The sequence below is a fragment of the Typha latifolia genome, chromosome 1 (genome assembly GCF_019914945.1).
Source record: "Typha latifolia isolate L0001 chromosome 1, TyphaL0001v2, whole genome shotgun sequence".
Lineage (NCBI taxonomy): Eukaryota > Viridiplantae > Streptophyta > Magnoliopsida > Poales > Typhaceae > Typha > Typha latifolia.
In genome coordinates, this window is record NC_133086.1 from 2,757,383 (window position 1) to 2,776,705 (window position 19,323).

At 37.3% G+C, this 19,323-nt stretch overlaps 4 protein-coding genes and 1 long non-coding RNA gene across 6 annotated transcripts; 2 read left to right on the forward strand and 3 right to left on the reverse strand.

Moving 5' to 3' along the window:
- The first annotated feature begins 59 nt into the window (after positions 1-59).
- LOC140784353 (small ribosomal subunit protein eS1y) lies at positions 60-2,433 on the forward strand. Its single transcript, XM_073131718.1, has 7 exons — positions 60-170; positions 272-319; positions 408-513; positions 1,295-1,432; positions 1,514-1,699; positions 1,788-1,988; positions 2,129-2,433. The coding sequence occupies exons 1-7, from the start codon at positions 160-162 to the stop codon at positions 2,219-2,221; spliced, it is 783 nt and encodes a 260-aa protein (XP_072987819.1). The 5' UTR covers positions 60-159; the 3' UTR covers positions 2,222-2,433.
- Positions 2,434-2,737: 304 nt separating this feature from the next.
- On the reverse strand, positions 2,738-7,475 carry LOC140791217 (surfeit locus protein 1-like). Of its 2 annotated transcripts, none has more exons than XM_073141652.1 (6): positions 7,174-7,475; positions 6,991-7,088; positions 6,659-6,897; positions 5,699-5,873; positions 4,982-5,265; positions 2,738-3,249 (listed from the first exon to the last, which is right to left on the reverse strand). In XM_073141652.1, exons 1-6 carry the CDS (start codon positions 7,331-7,333, stop codon positions 3,180-3,182), a joined length of 1,026 nt encoding a protein of 341 aa, XP_072997753.1. In that variant the 5' UTR covers positions 7,334-7,475; the 3' UTR covers positions 2,738-3,179. The 2 variants fall into 2 exon arrangements, with proteins under 2 accessions (XP_072997753.1, XP_072997745.1); XM_073141644.1 differs by lacking the exon at positions 2,738-3,249 and adding an exon at positions 4,712-4,896 and having other exon boundaries at positions 7,174-7,442.
- A 372-nt stretch (positions 7,476-7,847) lies between these two features.
- On the reverse strand, positions 7,848-10,653 carry LOC140791230 (ADP-ribosylation factor-like protein 8a). Its single transcript, XM_073141664.1, has 6 exons — positions 10,331-10,653; positions 9,763-9,844; positions 9,639-9,671; positions 9,421-9,542; positions 8,352-8,513; positions 7,848-8,253 (listed from the first exon to the last, which is right to left on the reverse strand). Exons 1-6 carry the CDS (start codon positions 10,366-10,368, stop codon positions 8,136-8,138), a joined length of 555 nt encoding a protein of 184 aa, XP_072997765.1. The 5' UTR covers positions 10,369-10,653; the 3' UTR covers positions 7,848-8,135.
- A 590-nt stretch (positions 10,654-11,243) lies between these two features.
- Positions 11,244-12,127, forward strand: LOC140780396 (uncharacterized). The gene is made up of 3 exons (XR_012107505.1): positions 11,244-11,415; positions 11,530-11,723; positions 11,974-12,127. It is a non-coding gene; the product is annotated as an uncharacterized lncRNA (long non-coding RNA).
- Positions 12,128-14,026: 1,899 nt separating this feature from the next.
- Positions 14,027-19,024, reverse strand: LOC140802693 (peptidyl-prolyl cis-trans isomerase CYP65). Its single transcript, XM_073158240.1, has 12 exons — positions 18,736-19,024; positions 18,573-18,635; positions 18,373-18,476; positions 17,862-17,953; positions 17,676-17,765; positions 17,511-17,586; positions 17,022-17,395; positions 16,646-16,902; positions 16,276-16,564; positions 15,146-15,250; positions 14,615-15,061; positions 14,027-14,533 (listed from the first exon to the last, which is right to left on the reverse strand). The coding sequence occupies exons 1-11, from the start codon at positions 18,861-18,863 to the stop codon at positions 14,858-14,860; spliced, it is 1,782 nt and encodes a 593-aa protein (XP_073014341.1). The 5' UTR covers positions 18,864-19,024; the 3' UTR covers positions 14,027-14,533; positions 14,615-14,857.
- Positions 19,025-19,323: the final 299 nt, after the last annotated feature.

Here is a 19,323-nt window from a genome sequence, read left to right on the forward strand (position 1 = left end):
CCATTGCATCAAATGAAATCTAACCGTCCGATGGGAACATAATAAGCGTTAAGCCGAGCCATATAAATGCTCGTTTCCTAGGGCAAGCTTTACTCCCTCTCCCTCGTCCTCTCTTTTGCAAAAACCCTCGCGGCGGCGGAGCAGCAGCAAACAGCAGCCATGGCGGTCGGGTTAGCATCTCACCGCATTTCTCGTACTTTTCTCATATCATTCTTCTAACTCTCTGCTGTTTCACTCATCCTTTTCTCTCCTCGTATCTGATACGTTTCAGGAAGAACAAGAGGATCTCCAAGGGAAAGAAAGGAGGAAAGAAGAAGACGTATGCAATTAGTGGCTAAAATTTTTACCTTTTCTTTTTCTATTTTGTTAGTTTTCCTAGTTTTTGATCCGTTTTGATCTCATTATAGTGTGGATCCCTTCTCAAAGAAGGATTGGTATGATATTAAGGCGCCTTCGGTCTTCAATGTGAGGAACGTGGGGAAGACTCTAGTTTCAAGGACCCAGGGTACCAAGGTTGGATCTTTCTTCTTCAATTTTCCCCTTTGTGGATTTATTTTTTCTACTTCCTCTAACGACTTAAAGTTTGTAGGATCTCTTTGCAATCCCTCTTCTTACCTTTCCATATTATTCTGTCTTGCTTTAGGGTAGTATAACATCTTTTTGCATCTGTAGCTTTGTTGCTAGGATTATATCTGTAGCTGCTCTTCTTACTCCAATGCTAAGCACCATGTACCCAGATAAATGTCTATTTAGTTTTATATGTATACTGACAAACATGTATGTATATATGCTTCCCTATTTCTTTTATTTCTGGTATTATTTTAATAGAACAGGTGTTTTAATGAAGAGGGTTGCTGTATTATTCTGGGATGGCATAAAGACCATATCGATGTTCTATTTTCCTCCCAAAAATTCGATTACCTTATTATTCATCTTTAGGCTGATAAGTTTTCAGTTGATTGTAGATTGACTAAATCTTCCTTGACTCTGAAATTTGTGATTCTATCTTAGGGTTCTAATGACCTGCACTCTTAATACCAGCAAGTTAGTTATGACTTTCTTTTTTCCTTCTGTGTTTGTGAATCTTGCGCTTTTGTGACTGACTATGACTAATCAGTGTCTATTGTAGTGATCAGCGATTACTTTTTAATCCATGCATGTGTCTGACTGTTTAGATTTGGTGAAAATTTAATTACCAGAGACAAGTGTTGCAGCTGTATAGTACCTTTTATCGAAAACTCATGCTCTAATAATGGGCCTCAAATCTGATATGTTTCCCAATCCTTGATCTCAGATTGCATCCGAGGGTCTCAAGCACAGAGTTTTTGAGATTTCCTTAGCTGATCTTCAAACCGACGAGGACCAGGCTTACAGAAAGATCCGACTTCGTGCAGAGGATGTGCAAGGAAAAAATGTCCTCACTAACTTCTGGGTATGGTTTTTCAGTTTTCAATGATCCCTTATTTTTCTTCATCATTAATATGTTGTCTGCTCACTCTACTTCCCTTTCCAGGGCATGGATTTTACGACCGACAAGCTTAGATCATTGGTTAGGAAGTGGCAGACTCTGATTGAGGCACATGTTGATGTGAAAACCACCGACAATTACACTCTGCGGATGTTCTGCATTGCCTTTACTAAGAGACGACCAAATCAGGTCAAGCGCACTTGCTATGCACAATCCAGCCAGATTAGACAGGTAAATGACTTTCATTATGATTTACAATATTGGTGTGCTATATATCTATGGGTTATTATAAGTTTGTTGCATCTTATCTGCTATCTAGATACGCCGCAAGATGAGGGAGATTATGGTAAACCAAGCTACTTCCTGTGATCTGAAGGACCTGGTACAGAAATTCATACCTGAGGTCATTGGAAAGGAGATTGAGAAAGCAACAACAAGCATTTACCCTCTTCAAAATGTGTTCATCCGAAAGGTCAAGATCCTGAAGGCACCAAAATTTGATTTGGGAAAGCTCATGGAGGTAATGCTGTCAACACCATCTCCAACTAATCACAAAATCTTCCTTTTCTTTCAACTCCTACCCTTAAATATAGTGCTACTCACATACCAAGTTTTATGTAATTTCATTAGACATTTATTTCAAGTTGCTTGTATCTTCAGGTTCATGGTGACTATAAGGAGGATGTCGGTGTTAAACTTGATAGGCCGGAAGATGTTCCTATGGAAGGTGAACAAGAAGTTGTTGGAGCCTAAAAGAAAAATGGCAATAATTTATCAAGAGATGGATCTTTCCATTTAGAAGATTATGCCATCTATTTATTGTGGGCCTCAAATTTCCAGCAGTTTTGAGTAGAGTATTGTTTTTTGGAGTTTCATTGTCGACCAGTTTCGAGTACAATCATGAATGCTGCTTTGTTTCCTTCATTTCTATCAGTAATCTTTAGTTCTATCACTCGTTACGCAAATTTTGTCATCATAGTCTGGATAATTTTTTTTCTCAAACTGCTGGATAATTGCTATTTATGATAATCTGCCTATCAGATACTTGGCCCTGCTATATATTTCTCAGCTATATTGTTGGACCCAATCATTCAATCTAAGTATATAAAACATCAAATAACCAGCTGTGGTAGCGAAATTTGAAGTGAAGTATGTCTTTAGTGAGTGGCCCGTACTCTTTTCAACTAGTTGGGTTGTATAATCATATTAACTATTAATTAGGAAAAACGTTGTTAACAAATAACTTACTAACAGCTAATATATAAGCAATTTAATATGACATTCTGCTAAGTTTACTGATCTTATAAAAGACAAAATGATGTACTTGAAGAAGAAAACTAATAACTGAGAGCCTGAGGCACTGACGAGTATGGCCAAAGATGATATCACCTTCGGAAGTTGAGTATCTTGCCTTATTGAAAGTGCAAAGATAATCGACTATAATTGAGCAATGTTAATTCAATGACTTTCAGCATATTGACATATAAGAACTCACTCTTTTAGTGAGAAGAAAAACAAGGGGTGGTGTCAGCTGATTGAGAACCCAACCAGATCTCACATAAAAAAAAATAATCACGCTTAAAAGAACGAAATCAACAAAATGTTGTGATCTTTTCTTTATTCTCCCATAGTTAAGATACTCGTACGTCCTTTCTGGGAGCAGCTTGAACTTCATAGAGGAAACACATCATAGTATTAATAATAATACCTGCTACAAGCGGATATTCTTCGCCTTTATTCGCTTGACGGCCATAAAAGTTACAGCAGCTGACAGAGAGTACCTAAAGATCACAAATGGTAATAACTTACTTTTACGGAACAAATCAACTAGCATATGAGAATCAGATGCAACAAAGAAGCCTTTCTTACATTAACTAAATCAACAAGAATTCAAAAAATTAGTTCTTTCTTATTAGTATAGGTCATCTGAAGAAGTGATCTACATCACCAAATTGTCTTTCTTTTGTATGAAAAGATTTAATTGCTTACCTGTATAAAGTATTTATGGTTCAACAAGCACAATGAATGTATATCAACAACAAACAGTTATTATGGACACAGCAGGAATATGACTACATCAATATGAAAGCTCTTCTTTTAGCAACTACATCTGCATACGTTCCTGATAAGGCAAAACTAATTTGTTCTCACACAAAATGCTATAACATTTTCCTACAGAGAATAAGCTATTGTTCATGGTAAAAATAATATTTGTAAGAGCTTCTACAAATTCAGCATTCCAAATGAACTTTGAGATCACCAACCAGATTACACTTGCAAAACAAAAAATAAAAATAAAAAGAAGTGGCACATTGTGGGTCTTTTGCAACTTAATTGCATTTTGTTTTGGACTGACAATAATAAGCTCTAGTATGTACTATCCATGAAAATTATATGCATTCCATTATAATAAAATATGCATCGATTTTAAAAATGTATGCACTCAATTATCAAAACCTCAATCTTGTCACTAAAAAAACAACAACTGTAATTAAATTGCAAATGCACATTGTCAAAAATATTTAGAATGAAAATGTAGGACAGAATTATTAGAGTGAAAGACTGTACAACAACCATATATCTTCTTTATTTCTTCAGTGAAGTTCTTTTGCTTCAATTTTGCTTTGTGGAAGAGCTGAGAAAATTATGGGACCTTAGAAAGAGAAAAAATGGACCAACCTACCCAAGGAAAACATGTTTAGCCTTGTGGACCACAGTCACCCATTTTGCAGTTTGGAATTTTAAAAAGACCATTTCAGTATGAAAGCTCTTGCAAGCAGATTTACAAAGCTTCTAGTGGTACAACCTACGGAATTCACTAGATGTGCAAGCTATCTTTCCTCATACTCAACAAGTTATCTCCGGTTTTTTATAGCACGGCAAAAGTTTGATTTTATTAAAGATGATGCTAGAGTACCAATGACTAGTTGAAATAAGCAGTCTTTCCCTGACCAAGTTGCTCCATGCTCTTGTAGCATCAGTTAAATACCACTTCCACCACAGACAGGCCAGATTTAGAAAAACAAGAAAAAAAAAGAAGAGAAAACACCGACTATTTTCCTAATGTCTTGCAACATATCAACATTTCCAGCTGATTTAGGATATGCTCCAAAATTCATTTTTAACCAAAGATCTAGGTACTGATTATTACTATTTGCATGTCTAATGTCATAGGGAGAAGGGAAATGTTCAGGGATGTGAAAATTGCTCAACGTTTCAACTTCAACCAAGGAGTTTGGAATGGAACAGATTAATGAATACTGTGCCACCAGAAAGTGGATATGGTTGTGTATGAGCTATTGGTAGCTGTTATGCTAGTCTAAGGCAACCATCAAAATATTCAGCCAACTCATCTCTCTGCAGATAACCCATCTATTGTTGAAAAGAATTTTGTGTTCGTGGTAGGGTAAAAGTGTTCTATCAATTGCCTGAAATGATTAAATAAAAGCATAAAAAATATGAATGACTAGGAGAAATCAAAGTATAGTTAGAACCATTATGCATAGACCGTACCATGTTATGGTATAATTGAGATGGTCCTGTGGCATGACTGAGTATCGAATTAAGCTGTTGACATCTTTTGGAACAGGATAAGGATTTGTTGCATTGGCATCTGCATTTATATCTTCAATATAAATAGCATTATCTGGAAGACCAGAAGCACGGGCAATCATGGGAATATCAACATAAAACCACTGGCCACTATTGGGATCATTTGCTGGAACGAATATGCTTGGCTTCTCACTTCCTCGGATAACTCCAATAACTCCTACAGGAGCCACCATATGCTCTTCAGCCTGCAAATTTGAAAGTATAATTTGATAGAAAGAAACCTAGTAGCTAAAGGATGCACTATAGAAAACCATATGCAAGCGCAATGTCCTTGACAATTTCAAAATTAGATGAACATAAATGCTTAGGTAGCTAGGTATCAAGAAAAGCTAGATAAGCATACAAGGGGTTTGTTACATACAAATCGCATGCATCTATCATATCTAGAAGAAATTTGCGTATATATACCAAATGATGATACAAGTTACCCAAACAAGACAATCATATTGATTTTTTTGAAGAAATGGGGCGGTCATATACTTGTTTAAATGAAACATGTAACAGCACCGCCCACTAGCCAAGGACTGGCAACACTTATCCAAATTACATAACCACTAGCCTTCTAGCTGCACAAAACGTATGCACTATAGGAAAAATCGACTTGTGGTTGTGTATCACCTCAGAAATTGTGGACTTCCTGGACCAAAATTTCCACCAAGCACTTCTCCCATTTGCTTCAGTATCAGCTGCTTTTGACAGTAGATCTTTTTCAAGTTTCTCCGTTTCTTTTATATTCTTGTTACGCCAGTCCCGAGGAACCCATCCTCTGTTAACAAGGATGGGCAGCTGCACACTGTCAAAGATTGCTTACAAAGTTATAAGTGAGATAGACACCAAACTACCAAAGCCACAGTCAAAAAACTCTGTTTGTGCTACTTAATCAAATTCAAACTATTCATTTTTAGAATAAAAGGCTTATTAAATGAAATCATGAAACTGAATCAAGAAAAATCGATCATTAAAGGCCAATGAGTACAGTTATATGCAATGTCTATAGTCTACAGATATACTGTTATGATACATCATACAAGTAAAAAATATGTTAATCTTTTGTTGGCAGAATTATGTGTTAGGTAAGCTATTAAATTTTATACACATTCTGCTTCTCGTTTAGATCATCACATGCAACAATTAACACTCATCTTAAGGAATGAGCTCACAATATGATACTACTTGAGAAAATGAACCAAGTTAGAGCTTGATGTCAAGTGCCTATTGTTAAAAAAGCCAACTCCAAACAGACTCTGGCCAGTAAAATGTACTCAGAAAATGAATTCATCATAAATCAAGTACATGGAAAATGATATCACTAACAAGATGGTGAAAGACAGACATCTCACTTGGCTCAAAAATCCACCTATATAATAGATCAGGGAACATCTCAGGCATAGGCGGATCATGTATAATTCCTTGTTAATGTCTCATCTGCCACGCGATTTATCGATCTAGAAACATTAAGCTACATCATCCTCTTATCTATCAAATATATCCCAATCATACAGAAGAACAAGTAAGATATTTCAATTATGATTCTAATCATTTAATATAAAAAAGCCACTGTTTCATCCCAGAATTTACCTTTCAGAGTCAGATCCTCTTGGAATCAACGGCGTAATCACATAATACCCATTCTCCGTCACACCGGAAATGCTTCTAGACCGCGGACCGACATAAATTGATTTGCTCTCATCAAAATCACCCTCGCAGACAACCTTCCGGAACTCCAAGGAACCCAAATCATGACCAAGAGAAGACAACTCATTCCACCTAATAGGTTCCATTTCCAGTCGCTTCTTCCTATAATCCAACATTTCAATCTAAAGAACAAAAACCAACCAAGACCTCTTTAAATCAGAACAGGGATCACGCGTCTAAATCCGGGAAAGCATACTCCTTTAAAGCGGTGTTACCTTCTCCTGCCTCCTGAAGAGCTGCCATGTTCCGAGACCAAAAGTGATGGCGCCGGGAAGAAAGAGCAGAAACTTGGAGAAGATTCCTCTTCCACTCTCTGGGAATTGAACAAGAGAAGCATTTGAAAGAGTTGGAGGACAAATTGAATCGTGTAAAATATATTTATAAAGACTGAAGGGAACCTTGAGATTGAGATGCTGCGGCGGCGGTTGCTGTTGGTGGTGGTGGAGGTGATGGAAGAGAGGTGGAGAAGGAAAAGAGAGGGGGGTAGAGTTGGGATTGGCGAGGACATGGGAGGAGAAGGCGGTGGAGTTTGAGGGATTTGGAGAGCAAGGCAGCCATTTGGAGCTTTCGGAATGAGCAGTGCTCTATGTTTGCTCTTGGGCAGTTGTCGCTACTTCCATGGGCGTTTTGACTCAAAAGCCAGGAGTTAACTCGCTATTCTTTCTTCTTCTTTTTTCCATTTTTAGGGTTCTAATCTTCTAAGTCCGAATCCGATAACTAATGGGTGCTAATTGCTAAATCCAATCCGAATTTGTCGTAATTGCCTATTCTCTTGTCTTGGGTCAACTCCTATGCGGCCCTGCAGGTGTGGATGAGGAGAATGACTTTGACGGTTTTGCCCTCCTCTTACATCTCTCTTCTCTGCTAATTTCTCTTCCACTCTCCTCCCTCACTTTCCTATCTACTCAGATCAACTGTTAAAAATCTATAGTAGGATGGTGAGCTTGCCACAATAGAGACAAAGTTATATAGTCATGGTTATGGTAGGTGAAAAACATGCTCATTTATGTCTGCACCAGCAAACATCCATCATGTTTTTAAATCCTAGCAACACAATGCATCCAAATGTTAATTTGCATAAGCCAATGGTTCATATCAGGGAAATTTTACACACTAATTGTACTTACAAAGAAATTTTTCACACAAAACACACACGTTAATTTTTGATACCATAACGCCCTTTTTGCATATTACGCCCAGATGCAATACAGTGCTCTGGGAAACAATTCAGTGCCGAAAGAGTGTCTGGAAACATGGACGGAAGCCCATCAAGCCAACAGCAGACTCATAGTCAATTCCAAATACAAACTCAATGCATCACATATGAACAACCGCTAAATCCAAGTAAGTGGCCAATATATCAGTTTTTGGTTTTTGAGTGCTTCACAAGCCAATCTATGACAGAGTCGATGTTGGTTGAATTCTTGCATGAGATCATGAAACAACAAACTTCTCTGTCCGTGATAGATTTCAAACCCCTGCAATAAGGCAAATATTAATCAGTAACAAAGGAGAGTGAGTTACAATTTAACTTCTTTCATTTAACTGTAGGGTATAGCAGAATCAGACTACTTACATTTCGTCAGTCAAACCTTGCATTGGCAAAGCTTCAAGCTTGTCAATTTTATTTCCAAGGACCAGTAGCGGGATGCCGCTCAGAGATGGCTTGCTTAGAAGGTCATGAAGTTCACTTTTTGAGACTGACAAGTTATCACGGTCAGCTGCATCGACAACGTACCTGCAAATTAATGATTGTTAAGGCAGAAATAACATGTTAATTTAAGGTGTAACATGCTGTTCTGGTTGTCTTCATATTAATAATTATAACCTTCAAAAAACATTACTTCCAACAGTATGTGCTTTCAATAAAAGCATAACTGTCATGTCGAAAGTTCACCATGATGTTAGACATAAGTTTTGACATATCTAGGTAGTCATCCAGATTGAGTATCAACCTTTGGAACCATCAGTATTCAGTACCCTCTTAAAGATGTGAATATGTAAAACTGAATGACATGAAAAGCCTGTATATCTTACCCAAACACTTTTTCAATTTGAGACAACAGCTAAATGACATGAGTTCAATCCTCACAACAGAAGTATAAAAATTAAGTTAAATATGACACCAAGATGCAGTTGGCTAAACTGAACCAATGTGTAAGGATACTAGTACAAGAACTGACAGAATTTCACTATCAATTACCAACCAAACACTAAACCAATGGTAATTAAACCTATCCAAAAGCAAAATCTGGCAAGAAAGGTTTGCCATAAAATATATAAGGCTGGTGAGCAGGAAGAGCCATATATTATTAAAGTTCTGGTTTATCAAATCAACAAATGACTCTCTCTAGCTTCCCTTTAGATATGGAAAGTACTAGATAAAGGAGAAAGCCGATAATCAGGAGGAGAAAACCGGGGCCATCACATCACCAATGCTCACACTGCAGAGCAAAGAGACGTCTGTATTCCTGTTTTACATCAATACCTAATTTTCCTGTCATTTCTGATTGCTGACATTCTCTTTATGATTTATGCACACCAAATCTAACCGTGCAAGGAAAGTAATTTGAAGTCATAACAAAAGAAGAGCAACTATAATTAAAACTAGATAAATATATAAATCAAATAGGTAAGATACATACACAATGGCTGAAACTGCACGGCAGTATCTTTCCCACATACTGCGAAACCTAGGCTGGCCGCCAAGATCCCACAATTTAATCGTAACATTTCCCTTGGTCACCTTCCTCATGTTGAATCCTACCTACAATAATACATAAGGATAACATTACAACCAAACGGCTAGTTTTGCTGGCAAACAAGAGAAAATGCTCGTCCAAGTGAAATGGACACTTCTCACAGTAGGAATCATGTCCTCACTATATCCACCAGTCTGCAATGAAAAAGAGTAACACATGATTAAGCAACTAAATACACCATAATTTCACTTATAAACTATTGAGCATGCATTTAGAGGTACATACTGCAATAACATTCACAAGTGAAGTTTTCCCAGCATTTTGAAGTCCGATTAAAGACAGCTCCATTTCTTGCTTGAAAAAGAGGCTGCATTTGCAAGATAAATACAAGCACACTGCTTTATTTTACAGCAAGCACTAAACTTTATAAGAAAATGAAACCACCTAAAACAATTGAATATGAACTCAACAATCAAGGCACTCTCCTTTTATAGCATAGCTTGGAAATGCAAAACCTTTTCACCTAAATCCTTTTTTTTTTCTACAGAGCTAGTCCCATATATCCCAACAGCTCAATGTAATCATAGATGACTTCATCCAGATCGTATTATATGAATTCAAACCAATAACAGCAGCACAAGCACATTAAATCCTTATAATCCCAAATCCAAACCCTAGACTTCGCTTCCCCTCTAATACATAATTCCTCGCATCAAACGCATTCCAACGACGCCAATTCACAAGACAAAAGCAACCAATTAGCACAAAATTCGACAAGATCCCGAGTGCGAGCAGCGTATATCGAACCAGATGGACATAAATGCCGTCAGAGCTAGAGAAAGAATTCATTTACCTTCGGAGCCAGTTAAGAAAAGCTTCCCACAATCCCATGGCGGTGGAAGAAGAAGAGATCGATCGCAAGGGAAGCGATCGAAGAGGAAAATATTAGGGTTGGTCCACGCAACCGGGAGACGAGAGGGAGAGGAAAAAAAATATCTATAGGGGTTTTGACCATCGACTGACTACTCAAAGCTTCGCTTTTTGGCCCGCAATGGCAACCGTAATTAGAGGTCGTCGCGGAAAAAGATGCCCAAATTTAAATCGGATTCCAAATCTGGCCTTTCCTTATTCACCAAATCCCCAGAGCTGGAATATTATTATCATTATTCTTAAAACAGGGAAAAAAATTATTATGTAAAAAAATTTATTGATGGGTAAAATCTAAAAAGTAATAGGTGAGAGGTAGATCTTTGTGCAGTTGTGCCCTACCCCTACTTGCATGTACGAGTGAATAAGATTGTTGGAATAAGGACGCAAACTCCAAAATTAAATAAATAAATTAAAGAAAAAAAGATAAGATAAAGAGTCAAAAGGATATAATTTTGTAGTAGTTACCTATTCAACTTATGCTACATCAATTGAAAATCTTTCAGTAATTAATCTCACAGAATATAACTTGAATAGATTAATAGTCTTGAGATCCTGGTCAATAGGAATGGGGTCAAACTAAGCTCAGCCCAAGATCAAGTTCCCTCTCGTTTCGTTACAAAGAAGCATAAAACTGGTCAGAAAGGATAATGGGGAGCCACAAGCTATCCTTGCCTTACTATGGAAGTTAGACAACGACGCCTTAAAACTCTCTCTCTCTCTCCCCTTAATTACTTACTACTCTTATCTTTGTCTCTATATTATGGCTCTTGAATTGTGCATGTCTAATGTCTAATATAGTCTAGGACAAGAGAAAACATGGTCAAATTGCTCCGTTATCCATCACTCCTTATACTTCTCTTGCTCTCCTCTTCTCCATTGCCTTCGACTCTTTCCTCTTCTTTGTTAAGCATCCATGAACAAAGTGATCACTTCCGTAGGATTGATCCTCTCAGTGGCTTCAAGTTCTACAACGGAAGCTATGACATCGCAAGTAAACATTACTGGGGGGTACGTACTTATATATCCTTATGTTATTCGTTGTGTAGTTTGTCGCATTTGGCTTGCATTTGATGTTGATATCTTAACTTTCTTTTTCTTGGATAAATTAAATTAAACTTATAGTCTGCGGCGTTCACCGGCGTGCATGGATTCGCGATGGCGGTAGTTTGGACGTTGGGAGGTTTAGTTCTTCTGGGGAGTTTGCCAGCTTGGAAGAAGCATGCCATGAACTCTTCAATTGTCGATGTTGAGAGCTCTCGTAGTTGTCGGCATCTCATGCCATTGTTAGCCATCCTTCTCTTCACGTTGCTCACTTTGTAAGTTTTCTCTTTTGTTGCATGGTTGTTTGCATATTACCACTTGTATTTAACCTTATTGCCAAAAGATGGAGGAGAACACTTTTGGGTCATTAAAAAAAAATTATTCCTCGATCATTCAATGGGAGTAAGGAATCTTGGCCACCATATAATCTAATCAAAACACAAGCATTTGGTGCATCAAAACATCCATTGTCTACTACCAAGCCGACAATTATATATGTTACATAATTTGGATCTTTTTTTTAAGGGTGGCATCAAGCATTGCCATTGTTGCAACTTACAACTTCCATAAGAGAGCAAGAAAGCTCGAGAAGACATTACTGGGAGCTGCTGCGGCATCTTGCCATGCCATTCGTAGAGTACTAAATGCCGTAAAAGAGGTCAAGTTTCTCTTATGCTCTTATGATGAAAGCATCTGTGATCTCCTGGGCTCGGCATCGTTTATGCTTAGAGCACAGCTGATCTCCATTCGCGAAGCCATGCATGAGGACGGTGTCTTAGCTGACGCCGTTATCAGACTCACGTAATTATAATTATGATAATTTCTATATATGGTTATATTTTTTCTTAATTTGTATCTAAATTCTTGTGCTTGACTTTGATTATTTTCGTAGGTATGGTGCAACTTTGGCGGTTGTGTGTTTCATCGCAGTGCTTTCCATTGCTAATGCAGGCAAGTAATGCTATCAATATTTTATTTTGGAGTTTTCGTAGTCATAAATATGCAAGACGAGAATGTTAATTCTATTAAATCATTAAAGCTATAATTTCTGCTATATATTTTATTAGGCTTACATTCATCTAATTAAATGCTATATCTTTTATATGTCATTTAAGAAGAATACTTTTCGCCTTGATGCAGTTGTGATGACGATGCGCTGGCGTCTCGGACTAATCACGTAATAAAAGATTATTTGATAGCCATACTTGTTAGAATTTTGTTTTCTGTTTCTAATCTCTTCAAATCAGAACATTCTTCTAAGTCGTGTTATCAGGTAATTATTTATTTTTTTCTTTCTTTGCAGGATAATCATAATATGTTGGCTTCTAACTAGCGTTTGTTGGGTCCTTAGTGGCTTCCATTTCTTTCTCCACACGTAATTAATAATTCATTTGTTAAAACAAGTAAAATGGATTTGACCTTTATTTTCTTTGAGATTAGTAAGTTGAGAAGTTACTAATAATCGCAGATACATTGAAGATTCCTGTTTAATTTTGGAAGAATACAGAAGGAATCCAAGCATTAGCATTCTTAGTTCCATGTTACCTTGTCTCCAGAGTACAATGCCAAATCCAGTCATGGAAAGGATTGGATTTAACATCCACAATGTCATAACCGAGGTAATCAACTATCCTAATTCAAATGATAAAGAACTTTATAACTTTTTAGGTAGTCAGTATATATATATATATATATATGTCACAATAACTGCAATTTCTTTTTCTTTCGCAGTTGAATTCAATTATGTCAAACTCGATGAAAACCATTGGATCAAAAGAGCAGCAGCAGGGATCAAAACATTTCCAAATGATATGTGATCCCTTCTCTAATGCACCAAAGTATAGCTACGATCCAACAATATGTTCTAACAATAGCATTCCTCTCCATGATGTGCCAACTGTAAGTACATTCAATTTGAAACTCTTAACAATACTTTGATGCACAGAGCGTTGAATATGGAAATTTTCAGGTACTTGAATGCAACAAGCATCTTCTTCCATTGGGCTCCTATGCTATAATATCATCCTACACTCGTTCAATCAAAAGCTTCTTAAAAGCAATACCGGATATAGAGAGGCTGGTGCACTGCACGTTCCTGAAGGATGCCTTTGATGACGTGCTTTTGTATCACTGCATGCCTTTGAAGTATTCAATCTTCTTGCTGTGGTCTGCAACGATCTCTCTTTCTCTTAGTACGATGGCTTTGGAGGTTGCTTGGATAGCCAAAGCATGCCAATATGGGAGGAGACGGCCACTGTGTGGCAATTCCTCTCTGGCAAACTTTAGATGATTGTAGGATGAAATTGTACATTTTGCAATTTGATTGATCTTCGATTGGTTTAGAAACATGGACCAAAAGGAAGCTTATGCAGTAGCATCTGAAGAAGAAAATTTACATATACAAGAGAGTATTTCATGTACTTGCAGGAATTTTATGCAGAAGTGCCAGATTTGCAAGTGTAAAAATATAGAAAGTTGAATTTAATATGGGTTGTAACGACACTACTTTTTTCTTGTATACACAATTAAAATTGCACTAGAAATATGAAAATAAGAGTTACAGAGCAGTTGCAATAGCTTAAAAAACAAAACAAAAAACTCTTTCCATTTAGTTCGTCAGATGCCTATCAATAGATGCCATGTATGGGCCATCTGAAATGAACCGTGTCTCGAAAAAGAAATGTGCCACATATTTTGCGAAAAAAATCATGTTCTGGAAACATTGGCAGAAACTGAATGTTATAATTGAAGGAATGAACTTATAAATGCTACTCACAACTTTCTTGTACTGTATCTTCGAACAATAGCAGAAAAGTTAAGAGCTAATATATATTTCAAACGCTAGCTTTTCAGCACAAAGTGGGCAAGTGACAGGAAAGATCAGTCATCAAGGTAAAAGTTTAACAAACTTTTCCTTTTTGTCCTCTCAGATGGCAGAAAATAGAACACCAACCGGTAAGCTGTACAAATATCTCCACCCGGCCACCCCAAACTGAGATTAAACAGAAAACATATGGCAACACTATCCGGGGAGATAGTTTAAGTAGATTACTATCCCACGCATCTCTGAATTAGCTTAGTCAACCTGAAGATATCATACATAACAGGCAAATAAGTTCAGCTTCATGACACTCCAAATATTCAACGGAAAAACATATACTAGTACCTTGTCTGACAACAAATCATATGAGCTCGTTAATAAAGATTACGTCCTCCAGCAATTCATGTCAAATGGCTCCAACTCACTTTGCAGAAGTTAATCATTGTCACCTGAAGCCTTTGGGCAACTTCACTGAAGGGATGAGAAGCAAACAAATTCTACAACAAATGCACATCCCAAAGGCCAGTTTGGTTCTCAAAGCTTGACATCATTTTGGAAGAAGAATGACACTCGGCACATGAGTTCTCTTTACCAGCCAGAAAAGTTTTTGTACTCCACACCTGAAACATCCACTTTCCTCTTTTTGCTGGAGTCATTTGACGTAATATCATTCCCAGTCATGCCATCAGTTCCTGTAGTCCGAGTTTTCAGATATTTACCCACTCCACCGCTCACGTTTGCTGAAACAGCAAGACCCGTGCCCGGGTTGCTATACCATGAGCCCACCTTATCCTGAAAGTTACAAATTAAACAGTCAAAACATCTCAGGTAGAGAAAGAAAATGACATAGAGTGCATTGACAGTAAATGGAGTTACGTCGTCAGCAGCCGCTTTCTTCTCCTCAACTGCCTTCTCTTCTTCTTCATCCGGTTCTGTGTATGGATTCACAAATATGGTAATTTTTATTATCTTTATTTCCTCCTGAAGAAAAACAAGGCAGGAGTTAAAAATACAATCATCAGGAAAACTTGCTCATATTGCAATGTGAGAGGATATATAGTACAGGAATGCATAAAGAATGATCTGAGAAGAAAATAAGAACTACAACTTTGCCTTCTGTCCATATAGACAAGGTAACTTGTTAAAAAAGCTAAAAGAACGTTGCTATAATGTCAATGCAAAAAATATAGCTGAAGTTGCACCTCAAATAGATCATACACCATAGTAGGAGCCAGCAAAGGGAGCACATAGAGTGAACTACTTAGAAGGAATGATAATTACTTTAAAACGGAAACAAGGTGGACAGTAATTCATATTGCTCAATCATTTGGTTAAATTAATCGTGTAAACAACTAAGGATTTTAACTCTTCCATAGTTTAAACACTTTGAAAGTGGCTTTTAAGATGCAACAGAGCACAGTAAGTAAACTTAATATGATCACTATTTAAATGTGTTGACAGCATGCATGAGAATTTTAGAAATAAAAGCATATGGAGAGAAAATACAACATATGTAACAAAGAAAATTATATAGTAAATCATAACATGAAAAATTAGTTATTAGTTAAATAAAATAAGAATGAGCCAAAATAAGAAGGTTACAATAAGAGTATACTGGCTTTCTTCTACTGAGTCAAAAAAAACAGGCTCAGATCCCATTTCAATCACTATTCCTATACAGTTCTCTCTGATAATCAAAGATATAGATACGATCTGAAACCCCAATCAGAAATATTAATTTTTCTTTTTCCATTTTTACAACAGAACATAGGAGTACCAAACCTAGAATGAAACACAGTCCAACTTCAAGCATACACTACAGTTAAAAAGAGCATACCAAGTTGGAATCTAGCATGCAATTTTTTATAAGAGTCATGCTACAAATTACAGATGGTAAAAGCCTAAAAGCTGAGACAACTCCATAACTCAAAGTGTAGACACTTACAAAGTTAATGAAGAGTAAAATATTAAATAACAGAATAGACAACAAGTGGAGGTACACTTACCAATGGCCTGTCATCATCATCAACAGGAACCTTTTCCATAGCTGCAAGGGTTGTCAAACCACCAACAACATTCCCAAATACTGTATGTTTGAAATTCAAATGAGTTGCTGATTTGTACAGAATGAAAAACTGGGATCCATTGCTATGAGGGCCACTGTTTGCCATGCTGACAACACCTCTTCCTGAGTGGAGCAACTTAGAGTTTAGCTCATCCTTGAAAGGCTGACCCCAAATGGACTGCCCTCCTTTTCCAGTACCAGTGGGGTCGCCACCTTGAATCATGAAATTCCTACAAATATCAACCTTATGTTTTCATGAATTTGTTATGACAAGAAGTAGAGAAAAGAGCTGCATCAAGATATAAAATTACCTAATACTCCGATGGAAAGGAATCCCATTATAATAACCATTTTCACAATGTGTGATGAAGTTTTCACAGGTCCGCGGAGTTATATCACAATGAAGCTCTATATTCAAGTCACCATGAGTTGTATGCAGTTGAACATATCCTTTCTTTTTCGGATTCTTTTCAACTTTGATATACTCAAATTCATTTTTGGTCACAGGATCATAAGCAGTAGATGTGAAAGAACGTGAAGCTGCACCAGACGTAAAACGGCTTTTTACCTAAACAAATTCCAGCATTTCCACATGAGATTACAACCGAAATTATATGAAGGATATGATATAGGTATTAAAATGCCACTTTGCAACAAAAAAAAACAAGGAACGAGATGCAAACATACAAGTTTTGCATTTACAGGCATTCGTTCTCCTGCCATGTGCATAGCGATCCGAGCAGCAGTCTTGTCACTAGAAGCTGCTTTTGCTGCTTCTGCACTTCTTCCATGGACAGAAGCAGATGCAGCATCTACAATACTGAAAGATTGAGTAGATTTAGACTCTCCACTTGCACTCGATTTAGGGTCCTCCTTCACACGAGATCTTGATGCTAAAATAGCAGCAAGTGCAGCAGCCCTTTCATTTTGTGCTTTGCTTCCACCTCCACCATGTAATGCAGTTATCTTGCCCTTCTCAGTTCCAAGCTCTTTTAGCATTTGCTTAATATCACCAGAGACATTTATGTTATAGGATGGGTCTTCCTTCATTTTCATTAAATCTAGAGAAGATGTAAAGAGAGAGTGAGGAAGAGAGAAAAAGATGCGCAATAATATAACTCATTTCTTTTGATAACAACTCCAAAATCATGAACATTTACAATAAAAAAGCTTAACCTCCATCTTCAAGTTTCAGACTATTTTTAACATGATCAAATTCCAGAAGAACCTTGCTATCAAGTGCATTTGGATTCTGCAAGCATACAAGAACATGAAACACTAATTACTGATCCATCAACAAGAATAATACCAAGAAAAAAGAAAACTTTCTAGATCAATTACTTGAATTGTTATCAAGTCATCTCGGGTGAAGGGCTCATCTGTGAGCAGCTCTTTCCAATTCTTTGTTTTGAGATTTAGTTCTTTAATTGCCTGCACCAATAAAGAAGACAGTAGAGATCACAATTTTGATGTCAATTAACATGACAGCTACCTAGTTGTAAGATTTTGTTCCTCATTAAAATATACCTCATAAGAGAACACATTCCCTGTAGTTTTCACAGCAACTATATGTGTAAACTCAGTAAATACTTTGTTCAAAACAGGACAATGGTACTCCCCTGCAAGTGCAAGGTACGCAAAACAAGATCATAAAAGATTATCAGCATAATCCAGATGACAGCAGAGTATGCTAAACAAACAATATGTCAGATAAAAAGGAGCAAAATATGGATGCTGCGGAACACTAAAATGAAGCTCTAAGGAGAACTTCAGTGAATCTCAGTATTCAAGTTTACAATTTCTAAGGCATCGTATAGTATAAGGTTTAGCCCATGGTTTTGGGTCTCATCCAAAACTAGATTTGAAGGCAACTTGATCAGAAGTATCTGAAACTACCTTAACACCAGATAATTCCACCAAGAACTTGGTCAGAGATGTTCAGCTTTAGACAGAAGTCCATTTAGTAAACAGTTTCAGCAATTGAAAAGGACAGAACAGAAATAATTAATGCAGAACAAATATAAGCTGGTCTACTTACCATCAGCATTCTTATGGAACGTGAGGGGAATTAAATCTTCCTGCTTAAGAGGAGCTCCAGTTACGGGATGCTTCCCAAATTTCCTTATGTAAGGGAAAATATTCCTAAAAAACAATGCTAAAATTTAGTCATGTCTATCTTATTCAAAGAAAAACTAAAAATAAAAACACATAGAAGCAAACCTTTGTGCTAATACTTACATCACATCGAACACACAGCCATCGACCGTGCACACGGCATCCTCAAACGGCGTAAAAGTAAGCCTACAAACAACGAAGAGACCCAAGTAAGGAAAAACTCATGGGATAACGAATCAAAGCAAGAATTTAGGCGTTTTTCGGGTTTTGGAAGAAGATTATTTACGAGCAGCAGTAGAAAGGCAAGCGCTTGAAGGGCGTGGAGTTGTCCTTGGGTTTGGCGCCACCCCACTCGGTCGCCCACTCCGTCTTCGTGATGAACATACGATCCTTGCTGTGCTGCTTCTTCCCCATCTCTGACTTGCTCTCAACACCACAAGAAAACGAGAGAGCTTTTCTCTTCTTCGACTCTTCCCTGGATCTACGCTAGGGTTTCTTCGTCTTCTCCAATTGGGAAATCTCTGCTTATGGTGACCTCCTTTGGGCCGGTGCCCGATGGTCATATGGCGGTCCAGAGTTAGTGGGTGGTCATCCGGTTCAAAGATTTGGAACAAATCGGGTCGGATCTGAAATGAATCTAAAAGGGAACCATAATCCGCTAACAAGGGACCCGAGGTCTCGAACTCATAACCTTTTAGCAGAAATCCAACACCTGTCTCAACCACAATGACATCAATCTAGTAACAAATTATCCCAATATTCCAGCGTGGATATGATACCAATCTAGTAACAAATGATCATGACATTCCAAGGTAAACGGACGTCTGAACGACTGTGATACCAATGTGTAGTCTTGTGTAAACTATTGGGATAT